Source organism: Heteronotia binoei, chromosome 7 (assembly GCF_032191835.1).
Source record: "Heteronotia binoei isolate CCM8104 ecotype False Entrance Well chromosome 7, APGP_CSIRO_Hbin_v1, whole genome shotgun sequence".
Lineage (NCBI taxonomy): Eukaryota > Metazoa > Chordata > Lepidosauria > Squamata > Gekkonidae > Heteronotia > Heteronotia binoei.
The window spans coordinates 74,031,178-74,058,111 of NC_083229.1; the positions used below are offsets into that span (position 1 = coordinate 74,031,178).

The 26,934-nt window shown below is 41.0% G+C and overlaps 1 protein-coding gene across 8 annotated transcripts in view; it reads left to right on the top strand.

Moving 5' to 3' along the window:
- TRAPPC8 (trafficking protein particle complex subunit 8) overlaps positions 1–24,261 on the top strand; it is a 105,992-nt gene extending 81,731 nt beyond the window's left edge. For all 8 annotated transcript variants that reach the window (XM_060243850.1, XM_060243848.1, XM_060243849.1 and 5 more), the window contains 8 exons: positions 737–805; positions 893–933; positions 1,886–2,068; positions 4,119–4,220; positions 9,752–9,799; positions 12,310–12,455; positions 19,411–19,500; positions 23,271–24,261. In XM_060243850.1, the coding sequence (XP_060099833.1) occupies positions 737–805; positions 893–933; positions 1,886–2,068; positions 4,119–4,220; positions 9,752–9,799; positions 12,310–12,455; positions 19,411–19,500; positions 23,271–23,505 (914 nt within the window). In that variant the 3' untranslated portion in view covers positions 23,506–24,261. The remainder of the gene's footprint in view (positions 1–736; positions 806–892; positions 934–1,885; positions 2,069–4,118; positions 4,221–9,751; positions 9,800–12,309; positions 12,456–19,410; positions 19,501–23,270) is intronic.
- The last annotated feature ends 2,673 nt before the right edge of the window (positions 24,262–26,934 follow it).

The following is a 26,934-nucleotide window of genomic DNA, read 5'->3' on the forward strand; positions in this document are numbered from 1 at the left end:
AGCCATGTGTTCTGTGAGTTGCAACACCAACAATTAGATACTGTACTGATCCTTTGCTAAAGAGTCTTTGTGGTGACCAGTGTATCCTAAACATATTTTTTGTTTAAGAGCCATAGAGAGAGAAGGTGTAAATGTTAAAGCCATATCCCATTGCTTTGGCAAAACAGGGTGCTCTAGCTCCTTACTGCATTCATTCCTGAGACTTTGCATATTGTATTTATTAATCATTATCAAGTACTTTTAAGCAAATATTGTAGGTTTGGTTTTCTGCATTGATTCAATTAGAATTACCAAGAACGAAGGGGACTTGGGAAGTCGCTTAATGCTGCAGGGTCATATTAGATAGCATTAGCTGCTGCAATGAAAATACTTCTGTTCAAACCTAGACCTCAGCTGAGAAAACTCATCATTGTAGTCTATCAGTTGGTCCAATGTAAAAATCCCCCTATCAGTCCAAACCTTCCATAAAAAAGATTTATTTCCAATTGTTGAATTAGTCAATGCAATGAAGATAAATGTCCAGTATATTTTGTCAAAAGCTTTCTCAGCATCAAGTGAGAGAAAGGCAAATTGATTGGATCTCTTACCACTTAAAGCAGTAAAATCAGTAAACTATTTAATGGCACAGCAACTCTCAGGCTGTGTATTTTACCTGCCTTAAGAAGTTGGGAAATTATGGGTTGGTGATAGGAGCCATATATAAATTTATGACATATTTAAAAATTTCTTCTATCAGATATTAAGCTGGCTAACAGAGAGAAAGGAAAGTTGTGTTTGAAAGCAGTAAGGTGCAAAAATTTATTAGGTAAGTTTTTTACTTTTTGGAATAATTTTTCTACAATTACATATTGACTTCATTGAGGGACTGACATTTTCTTTTTTCTTCTCTTAGATAATTATACATTTGCAGATATTATTTTTGGAAATGAACAGGTACATGCTGTCATTTTGTTTATGGTTTGCTTAGCGGTGTAAAAGAGCTTTTATTCCGTAATATGATCTTCTGTGGGGAAAAAATCCCTGCTAAATCTGTGTGGTGCAAGCTCAAGTAGTTTTTAAAAAATCCAATAACAGATGTGTCTTGTATCATTTGTTCACTAGATTCATGTTTGGTGATTTCTTGGAATGCTTATGAATACACCATGGTCTCCCTTCTGTTCTGTAATATTCTGAATATTTATAATGAAAATGAGCCTCCAAAGACCTTATAATTCTCCCCCCTTTCCTCACATATGGGGTGCAGTTTGGAGACTTCCTGGTTTAATATAAATCACAGTTTCTTGCAGTGTCTGAGTTAGGCAGAATGACAAATTGTGGTATATTTCTTGATTAGAAACTGGAATTCTTAATGTGGTTTAGTTTTGGTGTAGAATGTAGGTTTGTGGCCATGAAATTCTGAAGCAGTTTGCCATTTTGCTGAGTGGTTTCACAAGTGGTGATTTATATCAAACTAGGAAGTCCTCAGTCTGCATGCCAAGAATCATGGAAGGAAGGAATGGCAGAAAAGTTGCTAATTCCAAACTGATGTATGTTCATGATGTCTGAATGCAGCCTTTGTATACACATATGAGTCTCAGTTTGTGTCTGAACTCCCCTCCACCTCACCAAAGCATCCTAAAGCTTAGTGATTTTTTTTTTTTAAGGAAGTCTGGCGGTTGGGGAAATGGCAAGTGTATACTGGCATGATTTCTCACCTTTAAAATTCTTGTACTAAATGCCCAAACTGCTTTTTGAACTTTCTTTTTGAAGACCAGTTTTGGGGTAGCAATACGAAAGGTGAGAATAGAATCCCTGAAATTTTCTGAATTGCATGTTTTATTTCATGTTTGACAAATATTTTACAAGGTTTTCTAAAAACCAAAGTATAATGTACTGCTTTTTATAGATTATCAGTTCCACCAGTCCATGTGCTGATTTCTTCTTCCGAAGCTTACCATCTGAATTTAAAAGGACTCAAACACAACAGGCTATGCATGCACAAGGAACTGCAAAACAGTCTCTTGACAATGCTATCAGATTGATACAGAAATGTAGTGAAGTGGATTTGAACATCATTGTACTTTGGAAGGTATGTATGAGGATGTTATATTTAAAGTTTGCAAAGAATTTGAGATAAGTTGTATAAATCCTAAGTAAAGTGTATACATCTAAGAGTATATTACATGCTTCCACATAAAAGATTGGATTGTATGGATCTGTTCTGCTAGTGGTGGGCTGTGCCAGAAGAAGACTCATAGGATTCAACCCTTTAGGCTATTTTCAAAGAATAAAAATGAAAATATTTTAGTGACTTTATCCTCATATGTGCAGATTTTATTTAAAGGTACTATCATGGGTATAAGCAAGAGGCCAAAAAGAACATATGATGCAGTAGGCACATGACCAAAACTCAGAATGGTTTTGCTTCTGAGCACCCATGTTTAGGCCCATCCCACCCCACCTCACTCCCCCACCACCATAGCCGCTTACCTGGGCTCAAGGAGGGCTGCACACACTAACAGAGCAGCTCTGGGGCAAGGTGCTGCTGAGCAGCTCTGAGGCAGCAGAGAACACAGGTGAGCGAGCCACAGGAATAGTGTATGTGGCTGGTGGCTTCAGTGCTAGCTCCTTCAGAGTAGTCACAGGGAGGAGCTGTGTCCTGCAGTGCCACAGGCCAGCCAGTTAGTTGACTGGAAGATCCAGAGTGGAAGTGCCACACAGTCAGTAAGTCTAGTGCTTATTCCATCAGAGGCGTGACAGGATGAGCCACACCCTACAACATTGCAAGTTGACCAATTAGCTTGGCTGGTGGGCACAGGGAAAGAACTCTGCCCACCTGGAGCCTGATGAGGGGTGTGTATGGGTAGTCCAATCATTGAGGGATCCAGGCAGCCTGGCTTTTTTTCTGAATCAGTGTGGCCGTGGCTCTTAGGTCAAGAGTGGGAAAGGCCTCCTGGGAGTAATGGGGGCTAAAACTAACTCTGCTATTAAAAATGCAAAGCAGATGGCCAGGGATAGAGGAGAGGTTGGATGTGAATTCCTAGCCTTGGAATGTGGTAGATGAAACCCCCAAGGAATACTACTACTTGCATCTAGCTGTGGCCGATAAGGGACAGTGCTGAAGGAGGAAGGCTGGGTGGAGCATCTTGTGCATTGCTATCCACCTGTAATAAATAGTATATAATCTAATGACAGCAGCCTCCATCTTCTTATAGGGCTGGGGATGAACAGGCAATATGATATACTCTTGCTCCCAGTGGTCCCCGCATCTTTTCTCGGGTGTTTAGGTAACTTAAGAATAACTGTTATCACTTTCATTTACAGTTGATAGTTCTAGTATTTCACAACAAAATTTATATCCTGCCTTTTGTTTTTAAAAAATTGAGGCTTACAAACAAAACACAATTAGAATAAATATAAACGTTCATATTGCTGGATGAGTGTTTTTTTAAAGGTTGCATAAATTCAGTCTTTGGTAATAATACACAGATGAAAGGAAGGATTTTGGGCTGCCTTTCACTAGAACAGTTGATCTAAAAAAATTAAATTCAGTCATCTTAAATATTTTCATAATAGAACCCAAGAGGATGAATTCAAGGGATTCCTATCAAGTAAAGCATCCATCATATTCTACCCGAAGGAAACCCTTGGATACAGCCTGTTGTCTTTGAACTGTTGGGGGAGGAAGGTAAAGGAGATTGTGAGCCGCTCTGAGACTCTTCGGAGTGGAGGGCGGGATATAAATCCAATATCTTCTTCTTCTTCTTCTTCTTGCGATGACAGTAACGGAGTAAAACTATTTGCATTTTTTTTACGTTAGGACTTTAAACGGTTGTTCTTGCCCACTAGTAAGTTTGTGAACATAAAAATTCACCTTACCTGTTGCCTTCAAGGAGCTTAAGAGTGGTATGAGTTTTCCCTTCTTCATCTCATAACACTTTGAGTAGGTTTGGCTTTGAGAGTATGACTGGCTCATGGCGCACTTTATGGTGAGCTGAGTGAGCTTAATGGTGGAGTGAGAATTGAATTTGACTCTTCTTGATTCTAGTCTGCCACTCTAACTGTCCCTGGCTCTTAGTAATACCTTATGCCTCACACAGTTTTTATTATATTCTTTCTTTCATTTTTGTCCTGTACAGGCATATGTTATAGAAGATAACAAGCAACTGATATTGGAAGGCCAGCATCATATTGTGCTTCATACAGTAGGAAAGGAGGCATTTTCTTTCCCACAAAAGCAGGTATTATGGGACAATTATTTCTTTTTAGTTTTTAATAAACATTGTTTGCATTTCAAAATGATATTGGTGACATTTGATTGTTATATCTTAATTTTATTTATCTCTTAACTTTTGTATATGTAACCTAACAGATCATATTTTCTTGCTTTATTGGGTAGAACACAGCCAGGTATTGAAATAAAATTAACTATACAAATTTACTCTCTCTATATCTAAATAAATTAGATGTGCTTGGGCAAAATATGTTTGTGGATCAATGTACCAAAATATATTAATGCGAAAAATTAAGTCTGCCATGGATAAACATAATGGAACAATTCTTTTGAGAGATAGAGAGATAATGAGATTGTGTGCTACCTATGGGTACAGTACAAATCTCTCATCTTGCAGTCCAAGTGCTGCTATCTGTTGGCATTCAAATTGTGATCTGGGATTGCTGTATTCAAATAAGTGGGGATATTGTCATTTTGGAGCTGAACTGTTTGAACATAAGTTATTATTAGCCCTCAGTTTCATCACTTAAATATTGTGAAGCAGCTCATCTTCTGATTCATATTCTAGTATCTGATGTTCATCATTGGTCTTCTGTGTAGTCCCACAAGAGCTGGGCAAGCCTGCCATTGGAGAGGTTTTTATAGCTAACAGCCTCCAAGGGGCACCACACATCAGAGCCAAAAACTTGTTCCTGCCCAGGGACCATATGCTCCTGCACAGCATTGCCCCCACCCTCAGTTCCTCTTTTTTTGTCAAAGGAGAAGGTTGTCTTTTTGGAGTCTCCAGTTTTTCACATTGGTGAGGAGTTGCTTCCCTGGTTCTCTGGGGTAGTTCCAGCTTGTGAGTTTGTACCATGGCTCAGAAATCCCTTTTCAAAAAATGCACCCATTGTGGCGCAAAGATGACCTATTGTGGGTGAAGGGCACAACATTTCTGCATGTAACGCCTGCCAATATTTCATGTCCAAAACTTGGGGGGATAGGTCTTCAAAACTTAAAGGCATCATTCTGGGAGAAAGCCCTCAAACCTTCGGAGCTGTTGTCAAGTTGGCCCCAGAAAAATTTTCTGTTGCCACCTCCTCAGAATGGATGCAGTAGGATCCACCTCCTGGATCCTTATCACAATGGACATGCTGCCCTCCGGCTCATTGTGCCTCTTCCGAGCCACCACCTAAGAGGGTGAAGTCTAAGGATATCAGGACAAACATAAATCTGCATCTCCACAACCTGCTTTGTCTGCACTCCCAAGCCTTCTCCAGGGCTTCAAGAGAAGCTAAGGACTTTGTCCTTGGGTCCAAGATCCCCTCTGGTTTCAGTCTTAGACGGGGAAGTAGAAGTGGGCTTACTGATGAATCAAGTCCCACCTGACTCTGAACAGGAATAAATGGCAACAGTTCCATGGTCTCAGCCTCAACTGTCTATGTGATGGCTGTCACACCTGTACATTATGTCTCCATGTTATCTGGAAGAGTGGGGTGACAGCTTTGCTTATCTCAGGGATACAAATTTATATCCCTACCCTCATTGGGCTTCCTTGTATCCACCTTCAGCAACAGTTTCATGTAGTCCTTGCTCTCCTATACCTGCTGTAAGGGGGAGACGATGCTGCCATTGAATCTGGGATCTGACACTACATCAGAGCCAAGTCCAGACAACAGTGTAAGAGAGCCTTCTCCAGCCCTTCCCACAGAAGACCTCTGTATGTATGGGGAACAGATAATCTGTATTGCCCAGTCACTTGAAACAGAAGTAGTTATTTTTGAACAGAAGCCAAAGGACAAGATATTGACTCACCTCAGTTCTGACTCCCCCGGTATTACAGCATTCTTTGTGTTGAAGGGTCTCGAGGACCTTACACAGAATCTGTGGCAAAAGCCTGCATTCCTGTAACCACATCTAGAAGAATGGACCATTTTTACAGAATGAAGGAGCCCTTTAATTATTTAATAACTCATCTCACACCATCTTCTCTAGTGACAGAGGAAATGCAATCTAAAGACTGTCAGGCTTACCACTCCGCTCCCATGGATAGAGAGGGATGACAGCTGGATGTTTTGGGATGGAAATTGTATTTTTCTTCTGTGTTGGAGGTCAGGGTTTCCAACTATGAGGCCATTGTGGCCGGCTACCAGATTTTCTTGTGGAAGAAGCTCTTGCCATTCCTGGAACTTATGCCAGAGGATACACGTCCCCTTGCTAAGGTCCTGCATACCAATGCCATTAAAATGTGAAACAGCAAATTAATGCAGGTTGGCATTCCATGGATTCCGTGGCATGCCCTATGTCAAGTTCTATTGTACTCAGACACCATACTCGGTTAAGATCAGTGGTGTTGCCTGTAGAGACCAAGCACAAAACTGAGGACTTATCTCTCAAGGGTTTGATGCTCTTCTCTACTAAGACTGACAAGATGCTTTTACTGATAAAGCAAAATGGGCAGATGGCTAAGTCATTGGGAGTGTTACAACCTGTCCTGTCCTAATTCATAGAATCATAGAGTTGGAAGGGACCTCCAAGGTCATCTAGTCCAACCCCCTGCACAATGCAGGAAACTCACAAATACCTCCCCCTAAATTCACAGGATCTTCATCGCTGTCAGATGGCCATCTAGCCTCCATTTAAAAACCTCCAAGGAAGGAGAGCCCACCACCTCCCGAGGAAGCCTGTTCCACTGACGAATCACTCTGTCAGGAAGTTCTTCCTAATGTTGAGCCAGAAACTCTTTTGATTTAATTTCAACCCATTGGTTCTGGTCCTACCTTCTGGGGCCACAGAAAACAATTCCACACCATCCTCTATATGACAGCCCTTCAAGTACTTGAGATGGTGATCATATCACCTCTCAGCTGCCTCCTCTCAAGGAGAGGAGCAGAGGCTGTTTGTACAGCAGCCCTGGCACCCTTACCAGAAGGATTACCACTACACTAACCCTTCGGGGCTCCAGTATCCTACCTGTAAGCCATTTACACCATAACAGGGTTATCGTAGGCGTAAGGGTTCCAGCTGACCTAAGTCGACATAAAAACTGCCCTCTCCTAGAGAGGCAACCCCATCCTAAAAAAATCTCCTTCTGACAAGAGCCAAGGTCAGACGCACATAAACTGACAAGATGGGCATGGATGAAAGCCAGATGCGGTTGTCCAAACATCAGCATCTGGCAATGGTCGCTGGCCCGTACGTGTCCCGAACTGCCACGACTGAGACGCAGACTTTTTTGGTAGTACATTAAATCCGAATAAGAATGCTTCCGACGACTCCCACGCATACTTTCTATGTTTGAACGCTCCATTGTAGCCGATTCATCGCAAGCACACATCCGCCTCCCTGCGAGAGCCCACTCCAAATGATATTATTGCACCAGCAATTGTTGACTCAGCCTTCCAACCTTCTGAGGTCGGTAAAATATGTACCCAGCTTGCTGTGGGGGGCGGGGAGTATAGATGACTGGGGAAAGCAATGGCAAACCACCCCGTAAAAAGTCTGCCATGAAAACTCTGTGAAAGCATCGTCACCCCAGAGTCGAAAACGACTGGTGCTTGCACAGGGGACCTTTTCTAAATGGGGGAGAGGAGGCAGATCGCCCACCTTTGCTGTCTCCCTGCCAGGGGAGGAAGATGACCCACCTTTGCCATCTCCCCGCCAGACGGAGAGACAGCAAAGAGAGTTGCCATGCTCCCCCCCATTTAAACACCACGGCAGGGTGTTTAAATTGGGGGGGGGGGGTGAGGAAGATCTCCCACCTTTGCTGTCTCCCTGCCAGGCGGAGAGACAGCAAAGAGAGTTGCCGTGCTCTCCCCCCCATTTAAACACCATGGTGGGGTGTTGAAATGGGGGGGAAGATCACCCACCTTTGCTGTCTCTCCGCCAGGCGGAGAGACAGCAAAGAGAGCTCCTGGGCTTCCCCTTCCTTTCTGGGTGTTTAAAAGGGGGGCAGATCGCCCACCTTTTCTGGCACCTTTTTTTAAAAAAAAAAAAGCCAAGCACAATATCCCACGTACTGCACTTGCACGAGTGTGGAATGCTATCTCAAAAAATGAGGTCCGGTTGAGACCTCTGATCAACCAGCGACGGGACCAACGCTGCTTAGAACTGAAGGATGGCGGGATGTCTGATCAAGAAATTCGTTGTAAAAAAGCTGCGGACGTTAATAGCGACGGGTTAGGGATGGATTTAATGGTGAGTGTGACCGCGGCCTAGGAGTGGTTTCTGCTCCTGTTAAGTTTGGAGACAGCCTAGCTCAGTCTTTATGGACCGTTCATGAAAGAGCGTCCCTGCTTTGCTCAACCTGCTGGCCTCTGTAAGTTCCTGGGTATATGGATGGCCTGAATGGAAGCACTGAGCTTCAACGCCATGAACTTGGTTTTTATTGGTTGTTCTAAAAGGGCTTCACTCATTTTCTAGGTTATTTCATAAAGTCAGAGTCGATCCCTATAGTTTTCAAGGCATTTGCTTGTACTTTTTTAGACTTGAATGTGGCCTGTTGACATACTGCTTGATGCATGTAGGTCCTTTTTCTTTAATTCTGCCCCCCAAGCCCAAGTAATTGCATTTTGTCTGACATACCCCATAACAGATTTTGGCCCTTCTAGTTTTGTTTGTTTATGAGTGTTTAATTGAGTTTTATATTTTAACTATTTTTTAGTTGTTTAAATGTTTTAATCTTTTTATCCTCACCACGTTTTGGACTTTGATTGGGTAAAATGGCAGCATAAAAATATTTAAAAATGAATAAAGTAAACTTCTGAATCCTTTATGTGTAGACACAGCTATTTGTATTAGACTGAAATTCTGTCAACAATACTTGAATTGGAGTGTGTGCATTTCCTTGACATAATTCCAAATTCAAATGGCTTGTGACCTCAACAGGCATGTTCTGCAGTTTGGTGTAATCTGGAGGCAGAGAACTTGACCTTGCAGAATTGAGTATGCCAGCATGTTTAACAATCTCTCAGCAAGTTGTAGTAAGATAGAAGTAGATAGTAGAACATCATTGCAGATATAATGGAGCAAACTAAGTGTCCACCTAATCCAGTATCTTGAGAATGGCCATTGTGCATGAAGACAATAGCCTTCTTCCATAGTCCCTGTCCCCCACTAGTATTCCAAGATGCATTATTTTAGAACATGGATAAATTTACGTTTCATGGTAACAGTTGTCGATAGACCTATCTTTCACCCACTTTGCTTTCATTACCATAGCACACTCAGTTCAATTTAATAACACCAGTGCACTTGGGTTTTGCCCGGCATTGGAGATCAAATGATATTCCTAATGTAAACAGCGGTTAGCAAAAGCAAAGATCTATTATTATTATTATTAATATTATTAAACTCTATTATTATTAAACCCATGACCTTAATAACACCAGTGCACTTGGGTTTTGCCCGGCATTGGAGATCAAATGATATTCCTAATGTAAACAGCGGTTAGCAAAAGCAAAGATCTATTATTATTATTATTAATATTATTAAACTCTATTATTATTAAACCCATGACCTTTCTTTGATGGTCACTTGCCTTAAAACTTTTTTTTACAGGGTTTTAAAAAAATACTCGGGAATTCTGACTGGGAAGACTTGGAGCAGGTAATGGAATCTAGGGGAAAGGTCTGTTTCTGAAGTATGATATCCTGTTTAGTTTAAGTGAAGTAATAGTAAGTAAGTAAGTAAGAAAATTATTAAGACATTTATCATTTGCCTTTTTCACTAACACTAGAGTGAGGGAAGAAGAACTTTTGGATGAAGTGTCAGGGCACAGTCACCCTTCCCTTTTGAAATTTCCCTGGATTCCTCTGAGGTATAGTCAGTATTTTAGAATGGTGTCTGGGAAAATCAAAGAGGGAGAAGGAAATGCACTGTAATAATCTTGCTGCCTTTTTGGAACAGCATCTAGATGCTTAGGGCCACAGCAGCTAAATCTCCTAACAATCTATTACATGTGGTCAGATACTTGTCCTAAAGATACAAAGGATGAGAAATTTCTCTTTGAAGCTTTTCTCGCTGACTATTCAGTTGATGTCATATAACTTGCACTCAGTGATTATCAAATTGGTAGTCTGCAGAAGGCCTTGATAATGGAAAGTGGATCCATATGCCTCGTATCTCACCAATATAAAATTCATAGTCTCCAAGCTATATAGAGAATCTATGGCTGCAGTACTGGTCTAGACGAAGAAATAAGCCACATCCTATTTTAAGGAAGAACACTATGTCCCTTTCATGAATTTCAGATCAGCATATGCTCCACATGATTGAGAAGCTATGAGCAAGATATGGCAGCTAACGAAACCAGCTGGAAGATCACAAGCCTCAGGTTCCCAGCATTTCCCCTCCACCTGCTTTAGATGAGGGATGCTGGACACTGATTGGAGCCTAGTGCCATAGTGTTGGCATACTTGGAATACCAGAGCAATCTAAGGAATAAGGCAATGTTAATCATTGTAGACAAAACATATATATACTGACAGGGATGGATAAGTTATGGATCACTGCCCACAGGTATCTCAGATATTTTGAAGTGGGCAGAACTTTTACCTATTGCCAAAGAAGAACATTTAGCAGGAATGGAGAACACAGTGGTTGATGGTTTGAACTGACAGAAACTGGACCACTAAATGGGATCTTTTTTGAGGTCTACTCAGTAGTCGTCATCCAAACTTGCCAATTTCTATAAGGATCATAGAAATAAATCTTTGCTATTCCATCAATTTGCTATCCCATCAAGCTGCTAACTTTAACCCTTGACAGTAAGTGTGCAGTAAGTGGACAGTCAGCAGCAGCTAACTGCAAGTACTCCTGTATATATTTGTTTCCTTCCTAATTCTCTGAGTCTTTCAAAAACGGTTAGATAGATGGTAGAAATACCACTACTGGTGCCTTGCTGGCCAAAAAGATTATAGCTTCTAGACCTTCTGAAATACCCATTCTCAGGAAGCTTAGCCTCTGCTTTATCTGACAGATTATTTGCCTGAAGCCCTGGTACCATGCCTGAAGCCAAAGCTCTTCCAGGTTACAGCACAGAGGTTGATTAGCAGCACCTAATTAAGATAGCATACTTAGATAGTGTTATAGTCACTCTGCTAGCCTTCATGAAAGAAACAAAATCTATAATGTCATCTGGCAAGCTTTCTCTAAGTGGTGCAAATTGAAATACAAAAATTTGAATAAACCAGATGAGTTCAGCATAAACACTGTAAATTGCCAGGTGGTAGTCATCAACATACTAGATCACCACGAAGAAAAACTTATCTCTCACCATCTTAATATACATAGGGTTTGAAGCAGGGTACTGTTGTTTAAGCTATCTACAGCACAGAGATTCCCACACAGAACTTAAACCACAGTTCCACTGCACTTGTCAAACATTTCTTTGGAGCTGTGGAACTGTTAGAACAGCTTCATAAGAATCATCTCTGAATGCAGAGTATCAGAACTCATTGTACTATCAAGAAATAAAGACTTTCTATTTTCTATAATGACAGGTATGGCCAAGTCACAACCCACGTGGCTGTGATGCACCTGTCCAGGATGAGTTCAGTAGTTTGGTAGCTGGTCAGATAGTCCAAACTTGCTTGTTTTTCCTGTTCCATTCAGGACTCTCTGTATTTTATCCCCAACATTTGAGATGCACAGTATCAGAAAACACTTCAGCGGGAACCTTGTTGGAATCATTGCCTTATGTCAACAAGACAAAAAACTTGAATGTCAAAATCCCTGTTCATCTCCTTCAGAAAATCCATGCTAGGGACTAGAGTCTTTTCTCTAGGTAGATTCAGTCGGTAAATATACAACTTAATCAGTTTGAGTCCAGTGCAATGTCTTCTGCTTCTTTACTATTTGATTACTTTTTCAAATAAAAATGTACATAATTTTCAAGCAGTTACTATTTGTATGTACAAATAATGAAGAAAAAACACTGCCATGTTTTTTCTGGGAGCTAAGGGGAAGCCCCTCTCTGTAGTGTGACCCTGTCTGTCTTAAAAGACTGCAGAACTTTTGAAGATGAATCATGGTAAATTCTAATTTTTCTTTCTTGTGAATAATTTTAATTCTTTTCATTTTTTAAAAAAAATTGCTTGAATGCTTTTATGTTTCAGGAGTCTCCAGAGATGGTTCTCTTCAACTTTTTTCGGCCAGAATCCACATCAGTACCAGCAAAGCCATCTCCAGATCACCTGTCTAACCTTATTAAGACTAGTCTTCATTATCCAGAAACGTATAATCACTCATTTCATCAGAAAAGGTTTGAATGTCTTTGAGTTTTAATCTCATTTATTTATAAAACTCCTATGCTTCCTCTCCAGAGAACCTGATTGAGTCAGATTACAAAGTAAAGCACAATAAAAATATGATGCCATAACTATTAATCATTGTTATTAAAACTCACCATTAAAAGATGCATTAAGAGCATAAAAACAGAGTAATGCATTGAGCAGTTTAAAACAAGTTTCATGGAATAGTTTTCTGAGTAAAAAGGACTATAAAAATGATGTTAAAGAATCAACCCCTTAATTAAAAGCCTAGCTAGAAAGAGATTTCCACCGTGAATGAACAGAAGCACCTTCTGCTTTTTGCAGCAGAAAATTAGGGACATTTTTGCTTTCCTTTTACGTGCTGCCACATTATACAATAAAGTAGATAGAAAGCCACGGTTCCAAGGAGCTTGCAGTCTAAATTTTGACTGTGTGATAAATTAGAGGGAAGAGAGGCAGAACTGACAAAAGGATGATCATGAGGGAGAAGGGCAATGTGAGGTGTTTGTGAATAAATGCAGTTATAAGTTTAGCATTATTTTGAATAAGAATTAAATCTTAGGCATCACCTGCTGGTTTCAAGTGGAGAGAGAAAATTTGAAACACTGAAGGGAATAGAAGAAGCAAAATTTTCCTACATAGCATAATACCAAATCCTAAACTGGCTGCTCTTTGAAAAGGAAGATACAATGCTTAGCAAAAAATGCATAAGGAGTTTATTTCCCATTATATTGATTTAGTGCCTGTAAATCAGGATTTTCAGGTTAGTCTCATAGAAGTACACAGGAGAATATCCAAAGGCTCTTTGGAGAATCAGTCCTTTTATTACCGAAACTAGGAATAAGGCCCATTGTGGAGAAAAATACAACAGCCCTTTAAATGCCTTCGGAGTGAGCTCTCGGTTTTGAGAAGGCATTTAAAAGGACCATGATCCCTTTAAACACCTTCTTTCCCCCTCTATTGGAAACAATGGAGAATGGGGTCAGGAGGAGCAAACCCAGTCAGGATTGGCTGTGCTGCACAGAGCAGCAGTTCCTGGGACTCTTCTTCTGTACCAAATTTAAACTGGACTGCAGGAGATGTGAGTCCAGCCAGGATCTGCAATCAGTGGGGAAGAGACTTTTCTGGCCACATGCAGATCCTTGAGCCATCTTCTATGTGTTAACCTCCCCCATCTTAGACTCCAAGCATTGGTGCATATATACATATAATGTAAAGCTCTGTGTAAAGCTCCCCCATCTTAAAAGCTGCTCTTCCACTTTTTTGATATTAATTGCCAGCAGGCTGGTTTCCTTTTGGTTCAAGTGAAGCCCATCTCTTTTGTACAGGTTCAGCTTGTTCCAGAAAGTTTCCCAGTGCCTAACAAATCCCAGCATTACTTTTCCATCCATGCATTGAGACCCTTGATCTGTTGCTGTCTAGCTGGCCTTGCTCGTGGAACTGACAGCACTTCTGAATGATTCCTTTGAGGTTTGGCCTTTAACTTTCTTCCTGGTAACCCAGTTTTCCTCCAAACCACATGAGCACCCACTCCTCCTGGTTTTTGGCAAACCATGTATTATTCAAGAGGGCTTTTGTATACAGGCAATAGGATAGCAGTGTACGAAATGATTCACAAAGTTACTTGGACAAATTTGTAGGAACTGTGGTCTATACTGCTATGTAGAGTTTGCTGTAGATTGGATCCTATTATGTAATTTTGCATCATTTAATGTGTTCTATTAACACTTACACTTTGTTTCAATTCTGCTCATCGTTGATCATCTGTGCAATTGGGACTGCACATGAGCAGGCCTACCTACAGAAAGCCTTTTTCTAGCTAACAGCCTCCAGGGGGTGCTGTACACTGAAGCAGAACTTGTTCCCACCCAGGGACCACATGTTCTCACAGCTCAGTGACCCATCCTCGGTTCCTTTTTGCAGCCAGTGGGATAGGTTGGTTTCTTTTGGAGTCTCCTTTCTTCTACGTGTCAGTGAGAAACTGTTCTCCCGTTGCTGTTCTGGCTCCTTTCCAGGCTACTCAGTGGTTCAGAAAGCTTTATTCAAGAATTGCAGGAAGGAAAATTAGGGGGAGAAAGGGGGGAAAAAGAGAGAAAGAAACCAAACATATGGAGGGAGGGGGAAAGAGAGAGAGAGAAGAGAGAAAGGAAGAAAAAAAGAGAGAGAAAGACAGGTGGAAAGAAAGCAAATAGATGCAGGGAGGGAGGAAGAGGGAAAGAGAGATAAAGAAAGATGTGGAAAGAAAGCACCTTTAATTTTAAATGTGTCCTCCAAGCCACCCCCCTCGCCTCCGTGCCAGCCAGCTTGCCTTGGAGAAGGGATTTAAAGAGACAAATGTCTTCACTGAGTCAAGCTAGCTGGCTGGCACAGAACACATTTAACTTTAGAGGGGGAGACTTGGAGAATACATTGAACTTAGGAAGGAAGGGACAGCAGGAAGGAAGGAAAGGTGGAAAGAAAGTAAACAGATGGGGAGGGAGAGGTGGCAAGGAAGCAATTTTAAATGTGTTCTCCAAGCCAGCTGACAGGGCAGTGGGGACTTAGAGAGCCACACAATATGTGTCAGAGCCACATGTGGCTCCCGGGCTTGTAGAGCTCTTCAAGTCCACCTCCCAGCACTGTGCGAGGAGGCCAGTCTTGGGAACCTGCTAACAGAACCCTTTAGAATTTATTCCAAAGAGGGAGGCAGAGCTCTGCTACCTTCCCCCACATAAGCTGCCACCAGACTGGGTATTCTTCCAGGGGCCAATCTACCTTGTTCTCTCTAGCAGGGTCAATAACCCCTAAATTAAGAGGGAGATACCTTAGGAGCACTCTTTGGTAAGGCCAAAAGGCAACTGGTCCCTTCTGCAAGTCATAGATACAAACACCAGAACAAAAGCTCAAGCAAGATTTATTCTGGGTACACAGGCATTCCATAACACATAGCCTGAGCCTGGTTCGGTGGGGAGGGCGGGATATAAATGCAAGGAATAAATAAATAAATAGTGTAAAGAAAATATAAAATATTTTCTAACTAGCTAGATTACCTTGGCAACAAGCCAATTGTAGACAGTTAAAAATCCAGAGCTTCACAGGGCAACACCTCTTATGGGACTGTCCTGTAGAGTTTTCCAGAATTCAAAAATATTCACTTTAATGACCCTAAGGTCACATCAACCTTGCCTAAGCAAGCCAGCTAGTAAACAAGCAGGCAAGTAAGCAAGCTCTCCAAGGAAGAAAAATCTCCTCCTTTAACCATCCAGAGAACCACTAATTACCAGCCAAGGTCTAATGCTGTTCAGTTGGCTGTTATCACCCCTTGACTATAAACAGAGCTCCTGCACAGACTTAGGCAGACAACTAAAAATGTAAGCCCTGGCACTACAGGGCTGCAATTTGGCCACCCCAGAGTGGTGTTCCACTGTCTGAGATTTGCTGAGCTGCTATGAACACCTTTGTTCACCATTATGCACTGGACCTGTGGGCAAAACAAGGAGCACACCTGGGGAAGGCAGTTTTGCAAACCATGTTCAAATAGGTGAGCATGCCCCCCTGCCTGGCATTAGCTTGCTAGAATTCCCATGCACAGAAGATATGCAATGAAAACAGGGTTGCACATACCTTTAACTTCTGTGCAAGTACACATACTTTCCTTCCTGCCTCACTGCCTGCTTCTTTGGTGGTGTGTAGGAACTGAGGGTAGGGGTGCTATGGGAGTACATGGTCCCTGGGCAGGAACAAGCTCCACTCTGGCACGCAGCACCCCCTGAGGCTCTTAGCTAATAAAATCTTCCAGTTGGCAGGCCTGCTCATCCGCAGTCCCCATGTGGGACTGCACAGAAGATACTCGATGAACAACAGTTACAGGTAAGTGCAATCCTGTTTGTTTTGTTTTTTAGATCTCTGGGTGGTTTGACAATCCAAATACTTTTTCATTGTTTATTTAATGTCTTATTATCCTGTTGATTGTATTAACTCACTCTGTAATTCTCCTTCAGTCCCAGTGAGAAAGGTGGACTATGAATAACCTAAATACATAAACTCAATGTATTTAGTAGTAAACTTTTTGTATCAAACAAGCAGTTGATGATATGTTGGGGGGAAGAAACATATAATTCTCCCATCTTCTGTTGGTTCCTCTGGTTCCTACTGTGATAAGCCGGGCTGGTGATGAGGATCCAGAGTCCTAGGCTTATTGCAGAAAATCACTGGATGTGCTTCTGATCTGCCCAGTCAGCTGGCTTACAACGGTATGGGGTGGGAGGCTTTGCCCTGAAAGTACACTGAACACATTCTGCTCCAAGCCTTTATTCCCCCCAAATCACCACTTAGCTGGTGGGCAGGGGGCTAGGCTTGGAGTGGAATCTATCCGCAGGGTTGCCACTTTCAGGAAAGTCAGGGAAATGGAAACTGGTCAAGGAAAATCAGGGACGTTGGTCTGAAGTCAGGGAAATTGTGATTAAAATATATTCAAGCAGTGGATTTTTGACCTGCTGCTTGCAAGAGCATGATCTGTTCTTGTGGCAACTGGAATAGAGAACTAGCAGAATACAAGTAAAACTTAATTATGCCCTTTCCCAGCTCCACCTTTTTCTCAGCTCCACCCCCAGCAAGCAGCCTGATGTGTTTGTTGAGCTCTGTCCCTGCATGATTTCCAAGGTCTGCCTGTATCATTTGCAAAGCAAGGCTAGTTTAAACATTTAGCAGTATACAAACTTTAAACATCTAACTGTTTTCATCCCTACTTGCTAGTTTAACTAGCATTTAAGTTACATATAAAGATAAGCATGTTTTGGGGTCATACGTATATGGAATGGATGTTTTGTCTCCTGCTAAACCCAGCACAGAGAGCCAGTTTGGTGTAGTGGTTAAGTGTGCGGACTCTTATCTGGGAGAACCGGGTTTGATTCCCCGCTCCTCCACTTGCACCTGCTAGCATGGCCTTGAGTCAGCCATAGCTCTGGCAGAGGTTGTCCTTGAAAGGGCAGCTGCTGTGAGAGCCCTCTCCAGCCCCACCCACCTCACAGGGTGTCTGTTGTGGGGGAGGAAGTAAAGGAGATTGTGAGCCGCTCTGAGACTCTTGGAGTGGAGGGCGGGATATAAATCCAATATCTTCTTCAGAGCTGCAAATGAGGTTTGCTCCTGTTGGATTTCACAGACAACTAGCACTTTCTACTCTGCACCATGCAAAGTAAATTTTGCAAATGTGATTGCTTGTTCCTGCTGGAGTTTACAGAGTACCAGCTTTCATACCCTCTTTCCTAACTTCTCCCATGCTTAAAGGTTGCAAATGTGGGTTGTCTGCTTCTCTAGATTGCAGAAACTCCACCTCCTCTCTTGCTGCTGATCTGCTCATTACACTTTCTGGAACGAGAAAGTGAAAGTGAAACTTTCCCAGCTTTGGAAAGTTCCTCTTTGTTAGCATTCAGAGTTTATTTGAGTTGAAGTTTGTATCTTGGTGTAATTTTGGTGCAATTGCAAAACAAATGTTGCTGCAGTTAATGTTGAACGAAGCTGATATTAAATCTCTTACTTTGACAAATATTTTTGCAGTTGAGACTTGTGTAGTTTTAGAGTGGAACATTTTATTAAGCCTTACATTAATGCAACATGACCTATTCATTTTTTAACTTGTGGTTATATTTGCATAATATAATCAGGGAAATAATATAATCAGGAAAATTGACAAATGTTAGTCAGGGAAATGAAAAATAAAATTTTAGTGGCAACCATGTATCCAGGACATGCTTTCTGCTCCAAGCCCTGTTCCCCATCACCTGACCAGTAGTGATGGGGAAAATCTGGAGCAGAAACTACACAAAACGTGTTTTCCTCACCAAGCTTTTCCTTCTACTAGCTGTCAGATGATTGGATTTGGAGGCTGGACTTGGAAAAGAAAACGGTGTTTACTCCAAGCCTCCCTCCCCTACTCACCACTGGCCTGCTCCCACCAGGTTACTTCTGAGACCTCGAGAGCTTATTCAGCATTTTTTTGAGTTATAATATTTGTTGTTGCACAAATATTGCTTCTCTTTTGTTTGCGTTTTTTAACTCACTTTTTAATAGATAAATAATCCCCAACCTGTACATAGCCCCAACCTGTACATAGCCTAAGTGTGTGGATTTTAGATACACATTCTGGAGCAGTGATCAGAAATAGATTTAAAATTTTGGAAAATGTACATAATGCCTCTCCAGACACCTGCGCCCAGAGCTTTTTTTGTAGCAGGAACTCCTTTGCATATTAAGCCACACACCCCTGATGTAGCCAGTCCTCCTGGAGCTTCCAGTAAGCCCTTTACTAAGAGCCCTGTAAGCTCCAGGAGGATTGGCTTCATCAGGGGTATGTGGCCTAATATGCAAAGGAGTTCCTGCTACAAAAAAAGCCCTGCCCGCACCACATAACTTTGTAAATCAATCAGTTACTCTCTCTTTCTCTCTCTCTCTCTCACACACACGTGTATTGAAATATTGTGTAATGTAGTGAAGCAAACTTTTTTTCATTGTACTATTTGTGGGAGAACTCAGGAAGAGCTTGTGAATCGGCAGTTGAAACATGAAAATTGTGTTCTCCTCCCCACCGGGTTTCAAGCTATGTGATTTAAATTTTTTAAAATGCAACCACAAAATATTATGCCATATGATAACTGCAGCTTGAATCTCTTTGTCAGTCACTTTCAGGATGATGAACCCCTTACAATGAGTACAATATTAAAGTATAAATAAAGTATATAACCAATTATGTGTTCTTATAAGTCCTAAGAAAGAAATACAGAATTGTAACCTGTTAAAATGAAAACTGGGATTTGTTTACTAAGCACTGGAACAAAGTATATAATGTGCTGACTATAAATTATATGTATTCTCGCACATTTCACTATATATGTAACTGGCTCAATATATATACACTATCAAGGCAGTTTTAAGTATTCCAGAGTTACTAACCACATTTTTCTTTTGCAGCCTTTGTGTAGTTCCAGTCATTCTTCTACTTTCAAATTGTTCTCAGGCTGATGTCGATGTGATCATAGATCTGCGACATAAAACAACAAGGTAACAAAGTTTTACTTTAATAAAAGAATCTCGAAAGCATACACCCTGAAATTCTTGTTGGTTTGAACCTAACAGTTCTTGCAACACAATATCTCCCTGTGTACTAACAGGTGTCCAGAAATTTGCTGTTCAGCTTCCCACTGCCACTTGCTTGTTTTAGTGTGGCAAGAGCACAGTATCAATGAGAGTTCCTCTTCCTTCTTCTGAGTTCATGGAAATAGGGGGCTAGGGAGAATAAGAAAATCACATCCAGATGTTATAATGCTTCAGGAGATGCATCATAGTAAAAAAGAAAATAGATGACTGGAACATGGATACTATAGGCAGCACTATGTAGAACCAGGGAATAGTAAGTGAAGAGGAACAGCAATTATTTTCTCAACAGAGTTCCTATTCGAAAAAGAAGAACTAGTTAGAGACCCACAAGCCCATTACATTTTTGTAAAAGGGCAATATTTAAATAAAATATTTACATTTGCCTCTATTTAAGTGCCAAATAAAAAGCAAATTAAGTTCCTCTTGCAAAAATTAGGCAGATTTAAAGAGGGGGAATTTATAATAGGGGGAGAACTAAATTATATAGATTATTTAGATAAAAGAGAGAATAAAAATACAATGAACGGGGGAAAACAAACTGGCAAAAATTCTACAGGAATTCAATCTTATATATGCTTGGATAATCCTCAGAAGATGGTTTTACATATTCACATAGACATAATACAGACTATAGAACAGATTTTATCTTAACGTCATCAAATTTAATGGAAAATTTTGTTAAAACAGAAATTGGCATTAAAAATTATCTATTCCCCGGTATGGGGAGATTTGAATTTCCATGGGCAGCAACCAACCATCTATCTATACATGAAGATTCAACTCTATTAACTAACCTAGGAGAAAAATACAAAATTATTTTAAAGAAAATATAACTGAAGGAATGCAATGCATGTTATATGAGATGCATTAAAATCAGTAATAAGGGGGATATGTATTCAAGAAATGGCTAAATTAAGAAGTTTAATTGTGAATAAGTGAAATTACTGGCTAAAATGAAAGAATAAGAAGCAAAACATTAAAAAGGATTATAATGATTTAGAAAATAAAAGGAAAGACGTAGACACTATTGAAATTGCTATATGTGAAAGAGGATCATTATGAATTTGGCAACAAGAGTTCAAAGTTATTAGCAAGTACTTTGAGAAAACATAAAAATAGAAACAATAGCAATGATAGAACGTAAAATAAAAAAATACTCAGTGCAGAACAAATAGCCGAACAGTTTGCCAACTACTTTGAAAAACTATACACATCAGATAATCTGTAAAAAAAATTTGATGAATACCTGCAAATATTGAATATTCCTGAACTGAAGAGTGAGCATAAAAATATTTTAAATAAGGCAATAGAAAATAAAGAAATAGATGCTGTGATAAGAAAATTTTAAAATGAAAAATCTCCAGACATAAATGGATACAGTGCAGAATTTTATAAAGAATTCAAAGATTTATCATTGCCATATATGACAAAATTATTTAACCAGATAACGAAAAATAAACAGTCACTACACTCATGGGAAGATGCAAGGATTGTGGTGATCTTAAAAATGGGTAATCAAATAGGCCAATTAGATTTTTATTGACCAATAGCATCATTAAATCAAGATGCAAAATTATTCACTACAGTCCTTGCATCTCGAATGAGCATTATAATAAAAGACTATGTCTCTTCAGATCAGTTGGGATTTATACTCCAAAGTTCAAATAACAGACCCAGTATGTAGAATATTAAATGCAATTTATATATAAGTAAAAAGGAAGAAGAGGGGCTCCATGGCACAGAATGGTAAGCTGCAGTACTGCAGTCCAAGCTCTGCTCATGACCTGAGTTCGATCCTGGTGGAAGCCGGGTTCACATAGCCGGCTTAAGGTTGACTCAGCCTTCCATTCTCTGAGGTTGGTAAAATGAGTACTCAGTTTACTGGAGATAAAGTGTAGATGACTGGGGAAGGCAATGACAAACCACCCCATTAAAAAGTCTGCCCAAAAAGCGTCATGATTTTACATCACTCCATGGGTCGGTACATCATCAGCAAACATGTTGATCATATGTGTTTGACCATTTGGAGTGGGATTTCATTTTTGGACTTTTAGGAAAATTAAATATTAGGCAATATTTTATAAATGCAATATGGTTGGTTTACCAAAAATCAAAAGTGTAGGAATGATCACTTGACACGGGTGTTGGGAGAAGAAGAATCTTGCCCTTCTGAGCAAGGTTCCTTTTTATTAGTCTCTACATGCTGTACTAAAAATACACCAGCTCACAGCATCAGACAGTGCATAACAGGAAACATCTGCTCCATATAAGGAGGTGGCTTTTACATAGTCAATTAAAATTAATACCAGCCTGCAAGGTCTAGAAATACATGTCAGAAAAGGGAAGCAAGAACATGGGAAGGGAACAAGAGCGCCTGTGTCCCCAGACTAGCGGATATCTGGTTGACTGGGCATTACGCCAGATATATCATTCTTCCAAACTTCTGCTTTCATACTTTGGTGGGGTGCAGACAATCAAACAACATTCCAACTATATATGATCCCCACACAAAAGCTAGACTGTGAGTAAATGGATTTGATTCTGGAAGCTTCCCCTTGGCTAGAGGAGCTAAGCAGGGATGTTCCCTATCACCCCTGCTTTTTGTCTGTTGTTGGAACCTTTGGCAACTAATAACCATATTAGAGGTTTAGAAATAAATGGTCAAACACATATAATCAATGTTTGATGATGATGTAGCAATATTAAGCCCTAAAAAAGCTTTACCAGAATTAATGAGAGAGATCCGTGAATATGGAATAATAGCAGGACTTTGTATATTAACTATTCAGAATCCACATGTGACTCTTTGACACATTGCTGTAGCTGTTCTGAGTACTGTTCCCCAGTGCAGCACCTGCTACGTGTTTCAAAAACTTGTGCAAAGCTGTTGCCAGGGGCAGCCTGCCACTAGGCAAACTAGGCAATTGCCTAGGGTGCCAGCCTTCTGGGGATGCCAATTTGGGCGCCCCTGTGTGACTCAGTGATGTTATCAGTGCAGGGGTGTGTGTGTGCCAGACATTAGCCTTGCCTAGGGTGCCAGACAGTCTAGGGACGGCCCTGGCTGTTTCCACAGCACAAAGAGGTTCTGACTATGTATTTTGCAACACTAGAGTTCAACTTGAGTACTTTTGACATTAGGAAGAATTTATCTTTTGACATCCAATCTACTAAAGAGTTCTGAAGAACTTGAAAGCTTGAACACGGCTTCATACCATTAGTCTTACTTGCAAGCCCTTTCTCCCACTCCAGATACACAGTGGCTGGCTTAGGTACAGTAGGGATAGGGAAAGATAAATCTGCATGCTTAGAAGTACTCTGCTAATTTAAAAGGTTGTAGTTAATAGGTTTAATATTAATAGTTACATGTTTGTGCAGGGCTTTTTTTCTGGAAAAAGAGGTGCCAGAACTCCCAAAGAGGGAAATGAAGGAGAAATACATGGGTGCCCCTCACGAACTTTTAAACATTTTTTGAGAATTTTGGTTCCACAAAGAGGTTCCAGAACACCATTCTGTCACGTTCTCCAGATTAAAGCCCTGCGTTTGTATATGTGTGTGTGAAAGTATGGTTGAGGGGAGTTCTTAGGGGCACAGACACTTGGGCTGGTTCATGGGTTCGTACTAATGCTCTCAGGCATAAGCAGGAGAAATGTGACTTTTCCCCCTCTGTTTTTCAGTCCAGAAATGCTTGAAATTCATGGCTCATTTACCTGGCTTGGGCAAACCCAATACAAACTTCAACTGAAAAGCCTGGAGGTATCTAGTCTGCAGTTAAAAGCATGTTTTGTTCATACAGGAGTTTATAACCTTGGAACCCTGCGAGTATTTGCCAAGCTTTCGGACCAAATTACTTTGTTTGAAACAAGTCAACAGAACTCAATGCCAGCACTGATTATCATTAACAGCATTTGAGTTGCTGCAAGATTATCTCGAAAACCAAAAACATGAAGAAAGTTCTGATACTTACTGCATTTTTTTAAACGTTGCAACCGTGACATCTGACTTGTGTAAAAGTTGTAGATAAAGCACAAATGTTCTAAGACTGCTTGTCTACTTCTGTTTCGTAATGCCGGGCACGTTGGATTTAAAGTTGATACCCTTTTTCAAGTATTTCATAGGTTAAACAGAAATGCTCCTAATACAACTTTGGCTCTTCATAACAGAATTGGAAAATCCTTGTATACCATCAACTCTGTCAAAATGCAGCTTTACTGCTGTTGAAACATTACAGCATGTGTTAATATTTGTGGCTGTATTAGGCAACTTAGGACAAAGACCTTTGTTGGAATTTTGCTCTAAAGCCATCTTGGTAATTCCATTGTTTCTGTGAAGACCGCTAGGATATAAAATATGAAGCCTATCCAGTTGTTTATTTTACTTTAAAAATTGTTGAGTTTTTCCATGTTCTGATAGCTGGTTCTTCTTATAACTTGCACATAACTCCAACTCAATATTTTCAAATAATTTTGAAACCAGTGAATATCTTCATCTCAGTACAAGATGCACTATTTCACAACCATGAAATGTTTGTCATTTAAACTTATTTACTTTATTATGTAACTATAACAATTCAGTTGATCTGTTTAAAAAAGTACCCATTAATTAAGCTTTTCAAAAATGTATTATATTTATAACACGTGCTGTAAATAGAATAAAATGTGCACCATATTTATTGTACTGGTTTCTTTCATGATGTTTTAAAGGTGGTAAGAAATTAAGTTAGGTGCCTGTTAGTAGAGGGTTGTGTTAGTGCTGATGCAAGTATCACTTTTGTCATTGAACAATAATCTACTTTTCAAGGTCATAATAAGAATGCATGAGAACTTAAAGTGCTTTGCACTGTAATTTATTTCATTTGTAGTCCAACATTTCTCTGAGACTCAAGATGGATTACACAAAACAGAAAACAGCAAGAAAAAACAGCACCATAATAACAAAATTTGTGGCAGGGTATGAACATAAGAGAAGCCATGTTGTATCAGGCCATTGTCCCATCCAGTCCAACACTCTGTGTCACACAGCGGCCAAAAACCCAAGTGCCATCAGGAGGTCCACCAGTGGGACCAGGACACTAGAAGCCCTCCCATTGTGCCCCCCCAAGCACCAAGAATACAGAGCATCACTGCCCCAGACAGACAGTTCCAACAGTAAGCTGTGGCTAATAGCCACAGATGGACCTCTGCTCCATATGCTTATCCAATCCCCTCTTGAAGCTGTCTGTGCTTGCAGCCACCACCACCTCCTGTGGCAGTGAATTCCATGTTCTAATCACCCTTTAAGTGAAGAAGTACTTCCTTTTATCAGTTCTAACCTGACTGCTCAGCAATTTCATTTAATGTCCACGAGTTCTCATATTGTGAGAAAGAGACAAAAGTACTTCTTTCTCTACCTTCTCTATCCCATGCAAAATCTTGTAAACCTCTATCATGTCACCCCGCAGGCGACGTTTCTCCAAGCTAAAGAGTCTCAAGCATTTTAACCTTTCTTCATAGGGAAAGTGTTCCAATCCTTTAATCATTCTAGTTGCCCTTTTTTGCACTTTTTCCAATGCTATAATATCTTTTTTGAGCTGTGGTGACCAGAATTGTACACAGTATTCCAAATGAGGCCGCACCATTGATTTATACAGGGCATTATGATACTGGTTGATTTGTTTTCAATTTGCTTCCTAATAATTCCCAGCATAGCATTGGCCTTTTTTATTGCAAACGCACACTGTCTCAACATTTTCAGTGAGTTATCTACCACGACCTCAAGATCTCTCTCTTGGTCCATCTCCTCCAGTTCATACCCCATCAACTTGTATTTCTAGTTAGGATTTTTGGCCTCAATGTGCATTACTCTGCACTTGGCCATGTTGAACCTCATTTGCCAGGTTGACGCCCACTAGCCCAGCCTCGACAGATCCCTTTGGAATGCCTCACAATCCTCTATGTTTCTCACCACCCTGAACAATTTAGTGTCATCCGCAAACTTAGCTACTTCACTGCTTACTCCCAACTCCAAATCATTAATGAATAAATTAAAAAGCATCGGACCAAGTATTGAGCCCTGTGGCACCCCACTTACTATCCTCCACTGAGAAAATTGCCTTCGTGAGTCACCGCTCACTTATTCAGAGCTAGAATGTGAGTCCATCTGTCTTAATTATTGGAGAGTGAAGTGATTTCAGATGCCACATGATTTCAGATGCCATATGCATACAATAAGATTGCAAAGTTAAGAACAACACACTCCAATAATAATAATATTTCAGACATTGCTGGCTTCTAAAGGCAGGCCATTTCCTAAGGTGGGTGCCTTGAGAGAGAAAGTTCTGGTATGAGTAGTGTGGATGATATCTGTTTGTAAACCAGCATTTTAAAAGGCTTTGCTCATATGAGCAAAGGTGCTGCAGTGAAGCATATTGGGAGAGACAGTACTGCAGATGTATATGGGACCTAGACCACAAAGGGCTTTGTAGGTGACAGCTAGTACCTTAAACCAAACCCATAACCAATGTAGTGAATGCAGTAGGTGTAACATGCACATCTTCTTCGTGGTCTCTGTGCTTCACACTCATGGGATAGTGCGCCTGCGCCGATCCCCGAATCGGTAACTGAAAAAGCCCGGGATTTTTTCGCGCTCGGCGCCAGTGAGCATGCGCACGCGACCCACTGCGCATGCCCACCAGCGCCCGCGCGACAATCCCGCCAGTTCCTTTCTGACCGCCGCGCTAGAGAGGTTCACTTTCTGCTTCCCCGGTCGGTGAGATTTTTCTTCTCTCGTTTTTTGCCCGTTTCGCTGTGTAGATAGTTCCTTAGTTAGTCATAGTGTATAGTTAGATAGTTAGATAGTGTTTAGTAAAAAAAAAAAAAAAAAGCGTTTTTTTCCGTTTGTCTGGCGGCCTTGCCCCTTGGGGCGCTCCGCTTTCGCTTTCCCCCACTTTTCTCTCAGTCGTTTTTAACTGAGAGTTTTTTCTCGGGCGGCTGCTTATGGAAAGTCGCTGGGGGTTTTTCAAGCGCTGTCGTGCTTGCGGCAAGAAGATCGCCCCTCCGGACGGCCATTCCCTTTGCCTGCTGTGCCTTGGAGAAACGCACAGGGTAGAGTCGTGTCCGCATTGCCTTCGGTTCTCTAAACAGACTAGAAAGAACCGCGCGGCTCGATTATCGGCGGCACTGACTGAATCGGCGCTTCGGCCTCATCGACCGATGGAGTCATCGGCACCGAAGTCGACCGACACCCCGGCACAGGAGCTCGCATCGGCCGATGCCGCTCCGATATTGACTTTGGATCTGCCGGAGGAGCGTGGCGCTACAAACCGTTCCCACGAGGGTTCGAGTACGCCCGCTGAGAAACGCC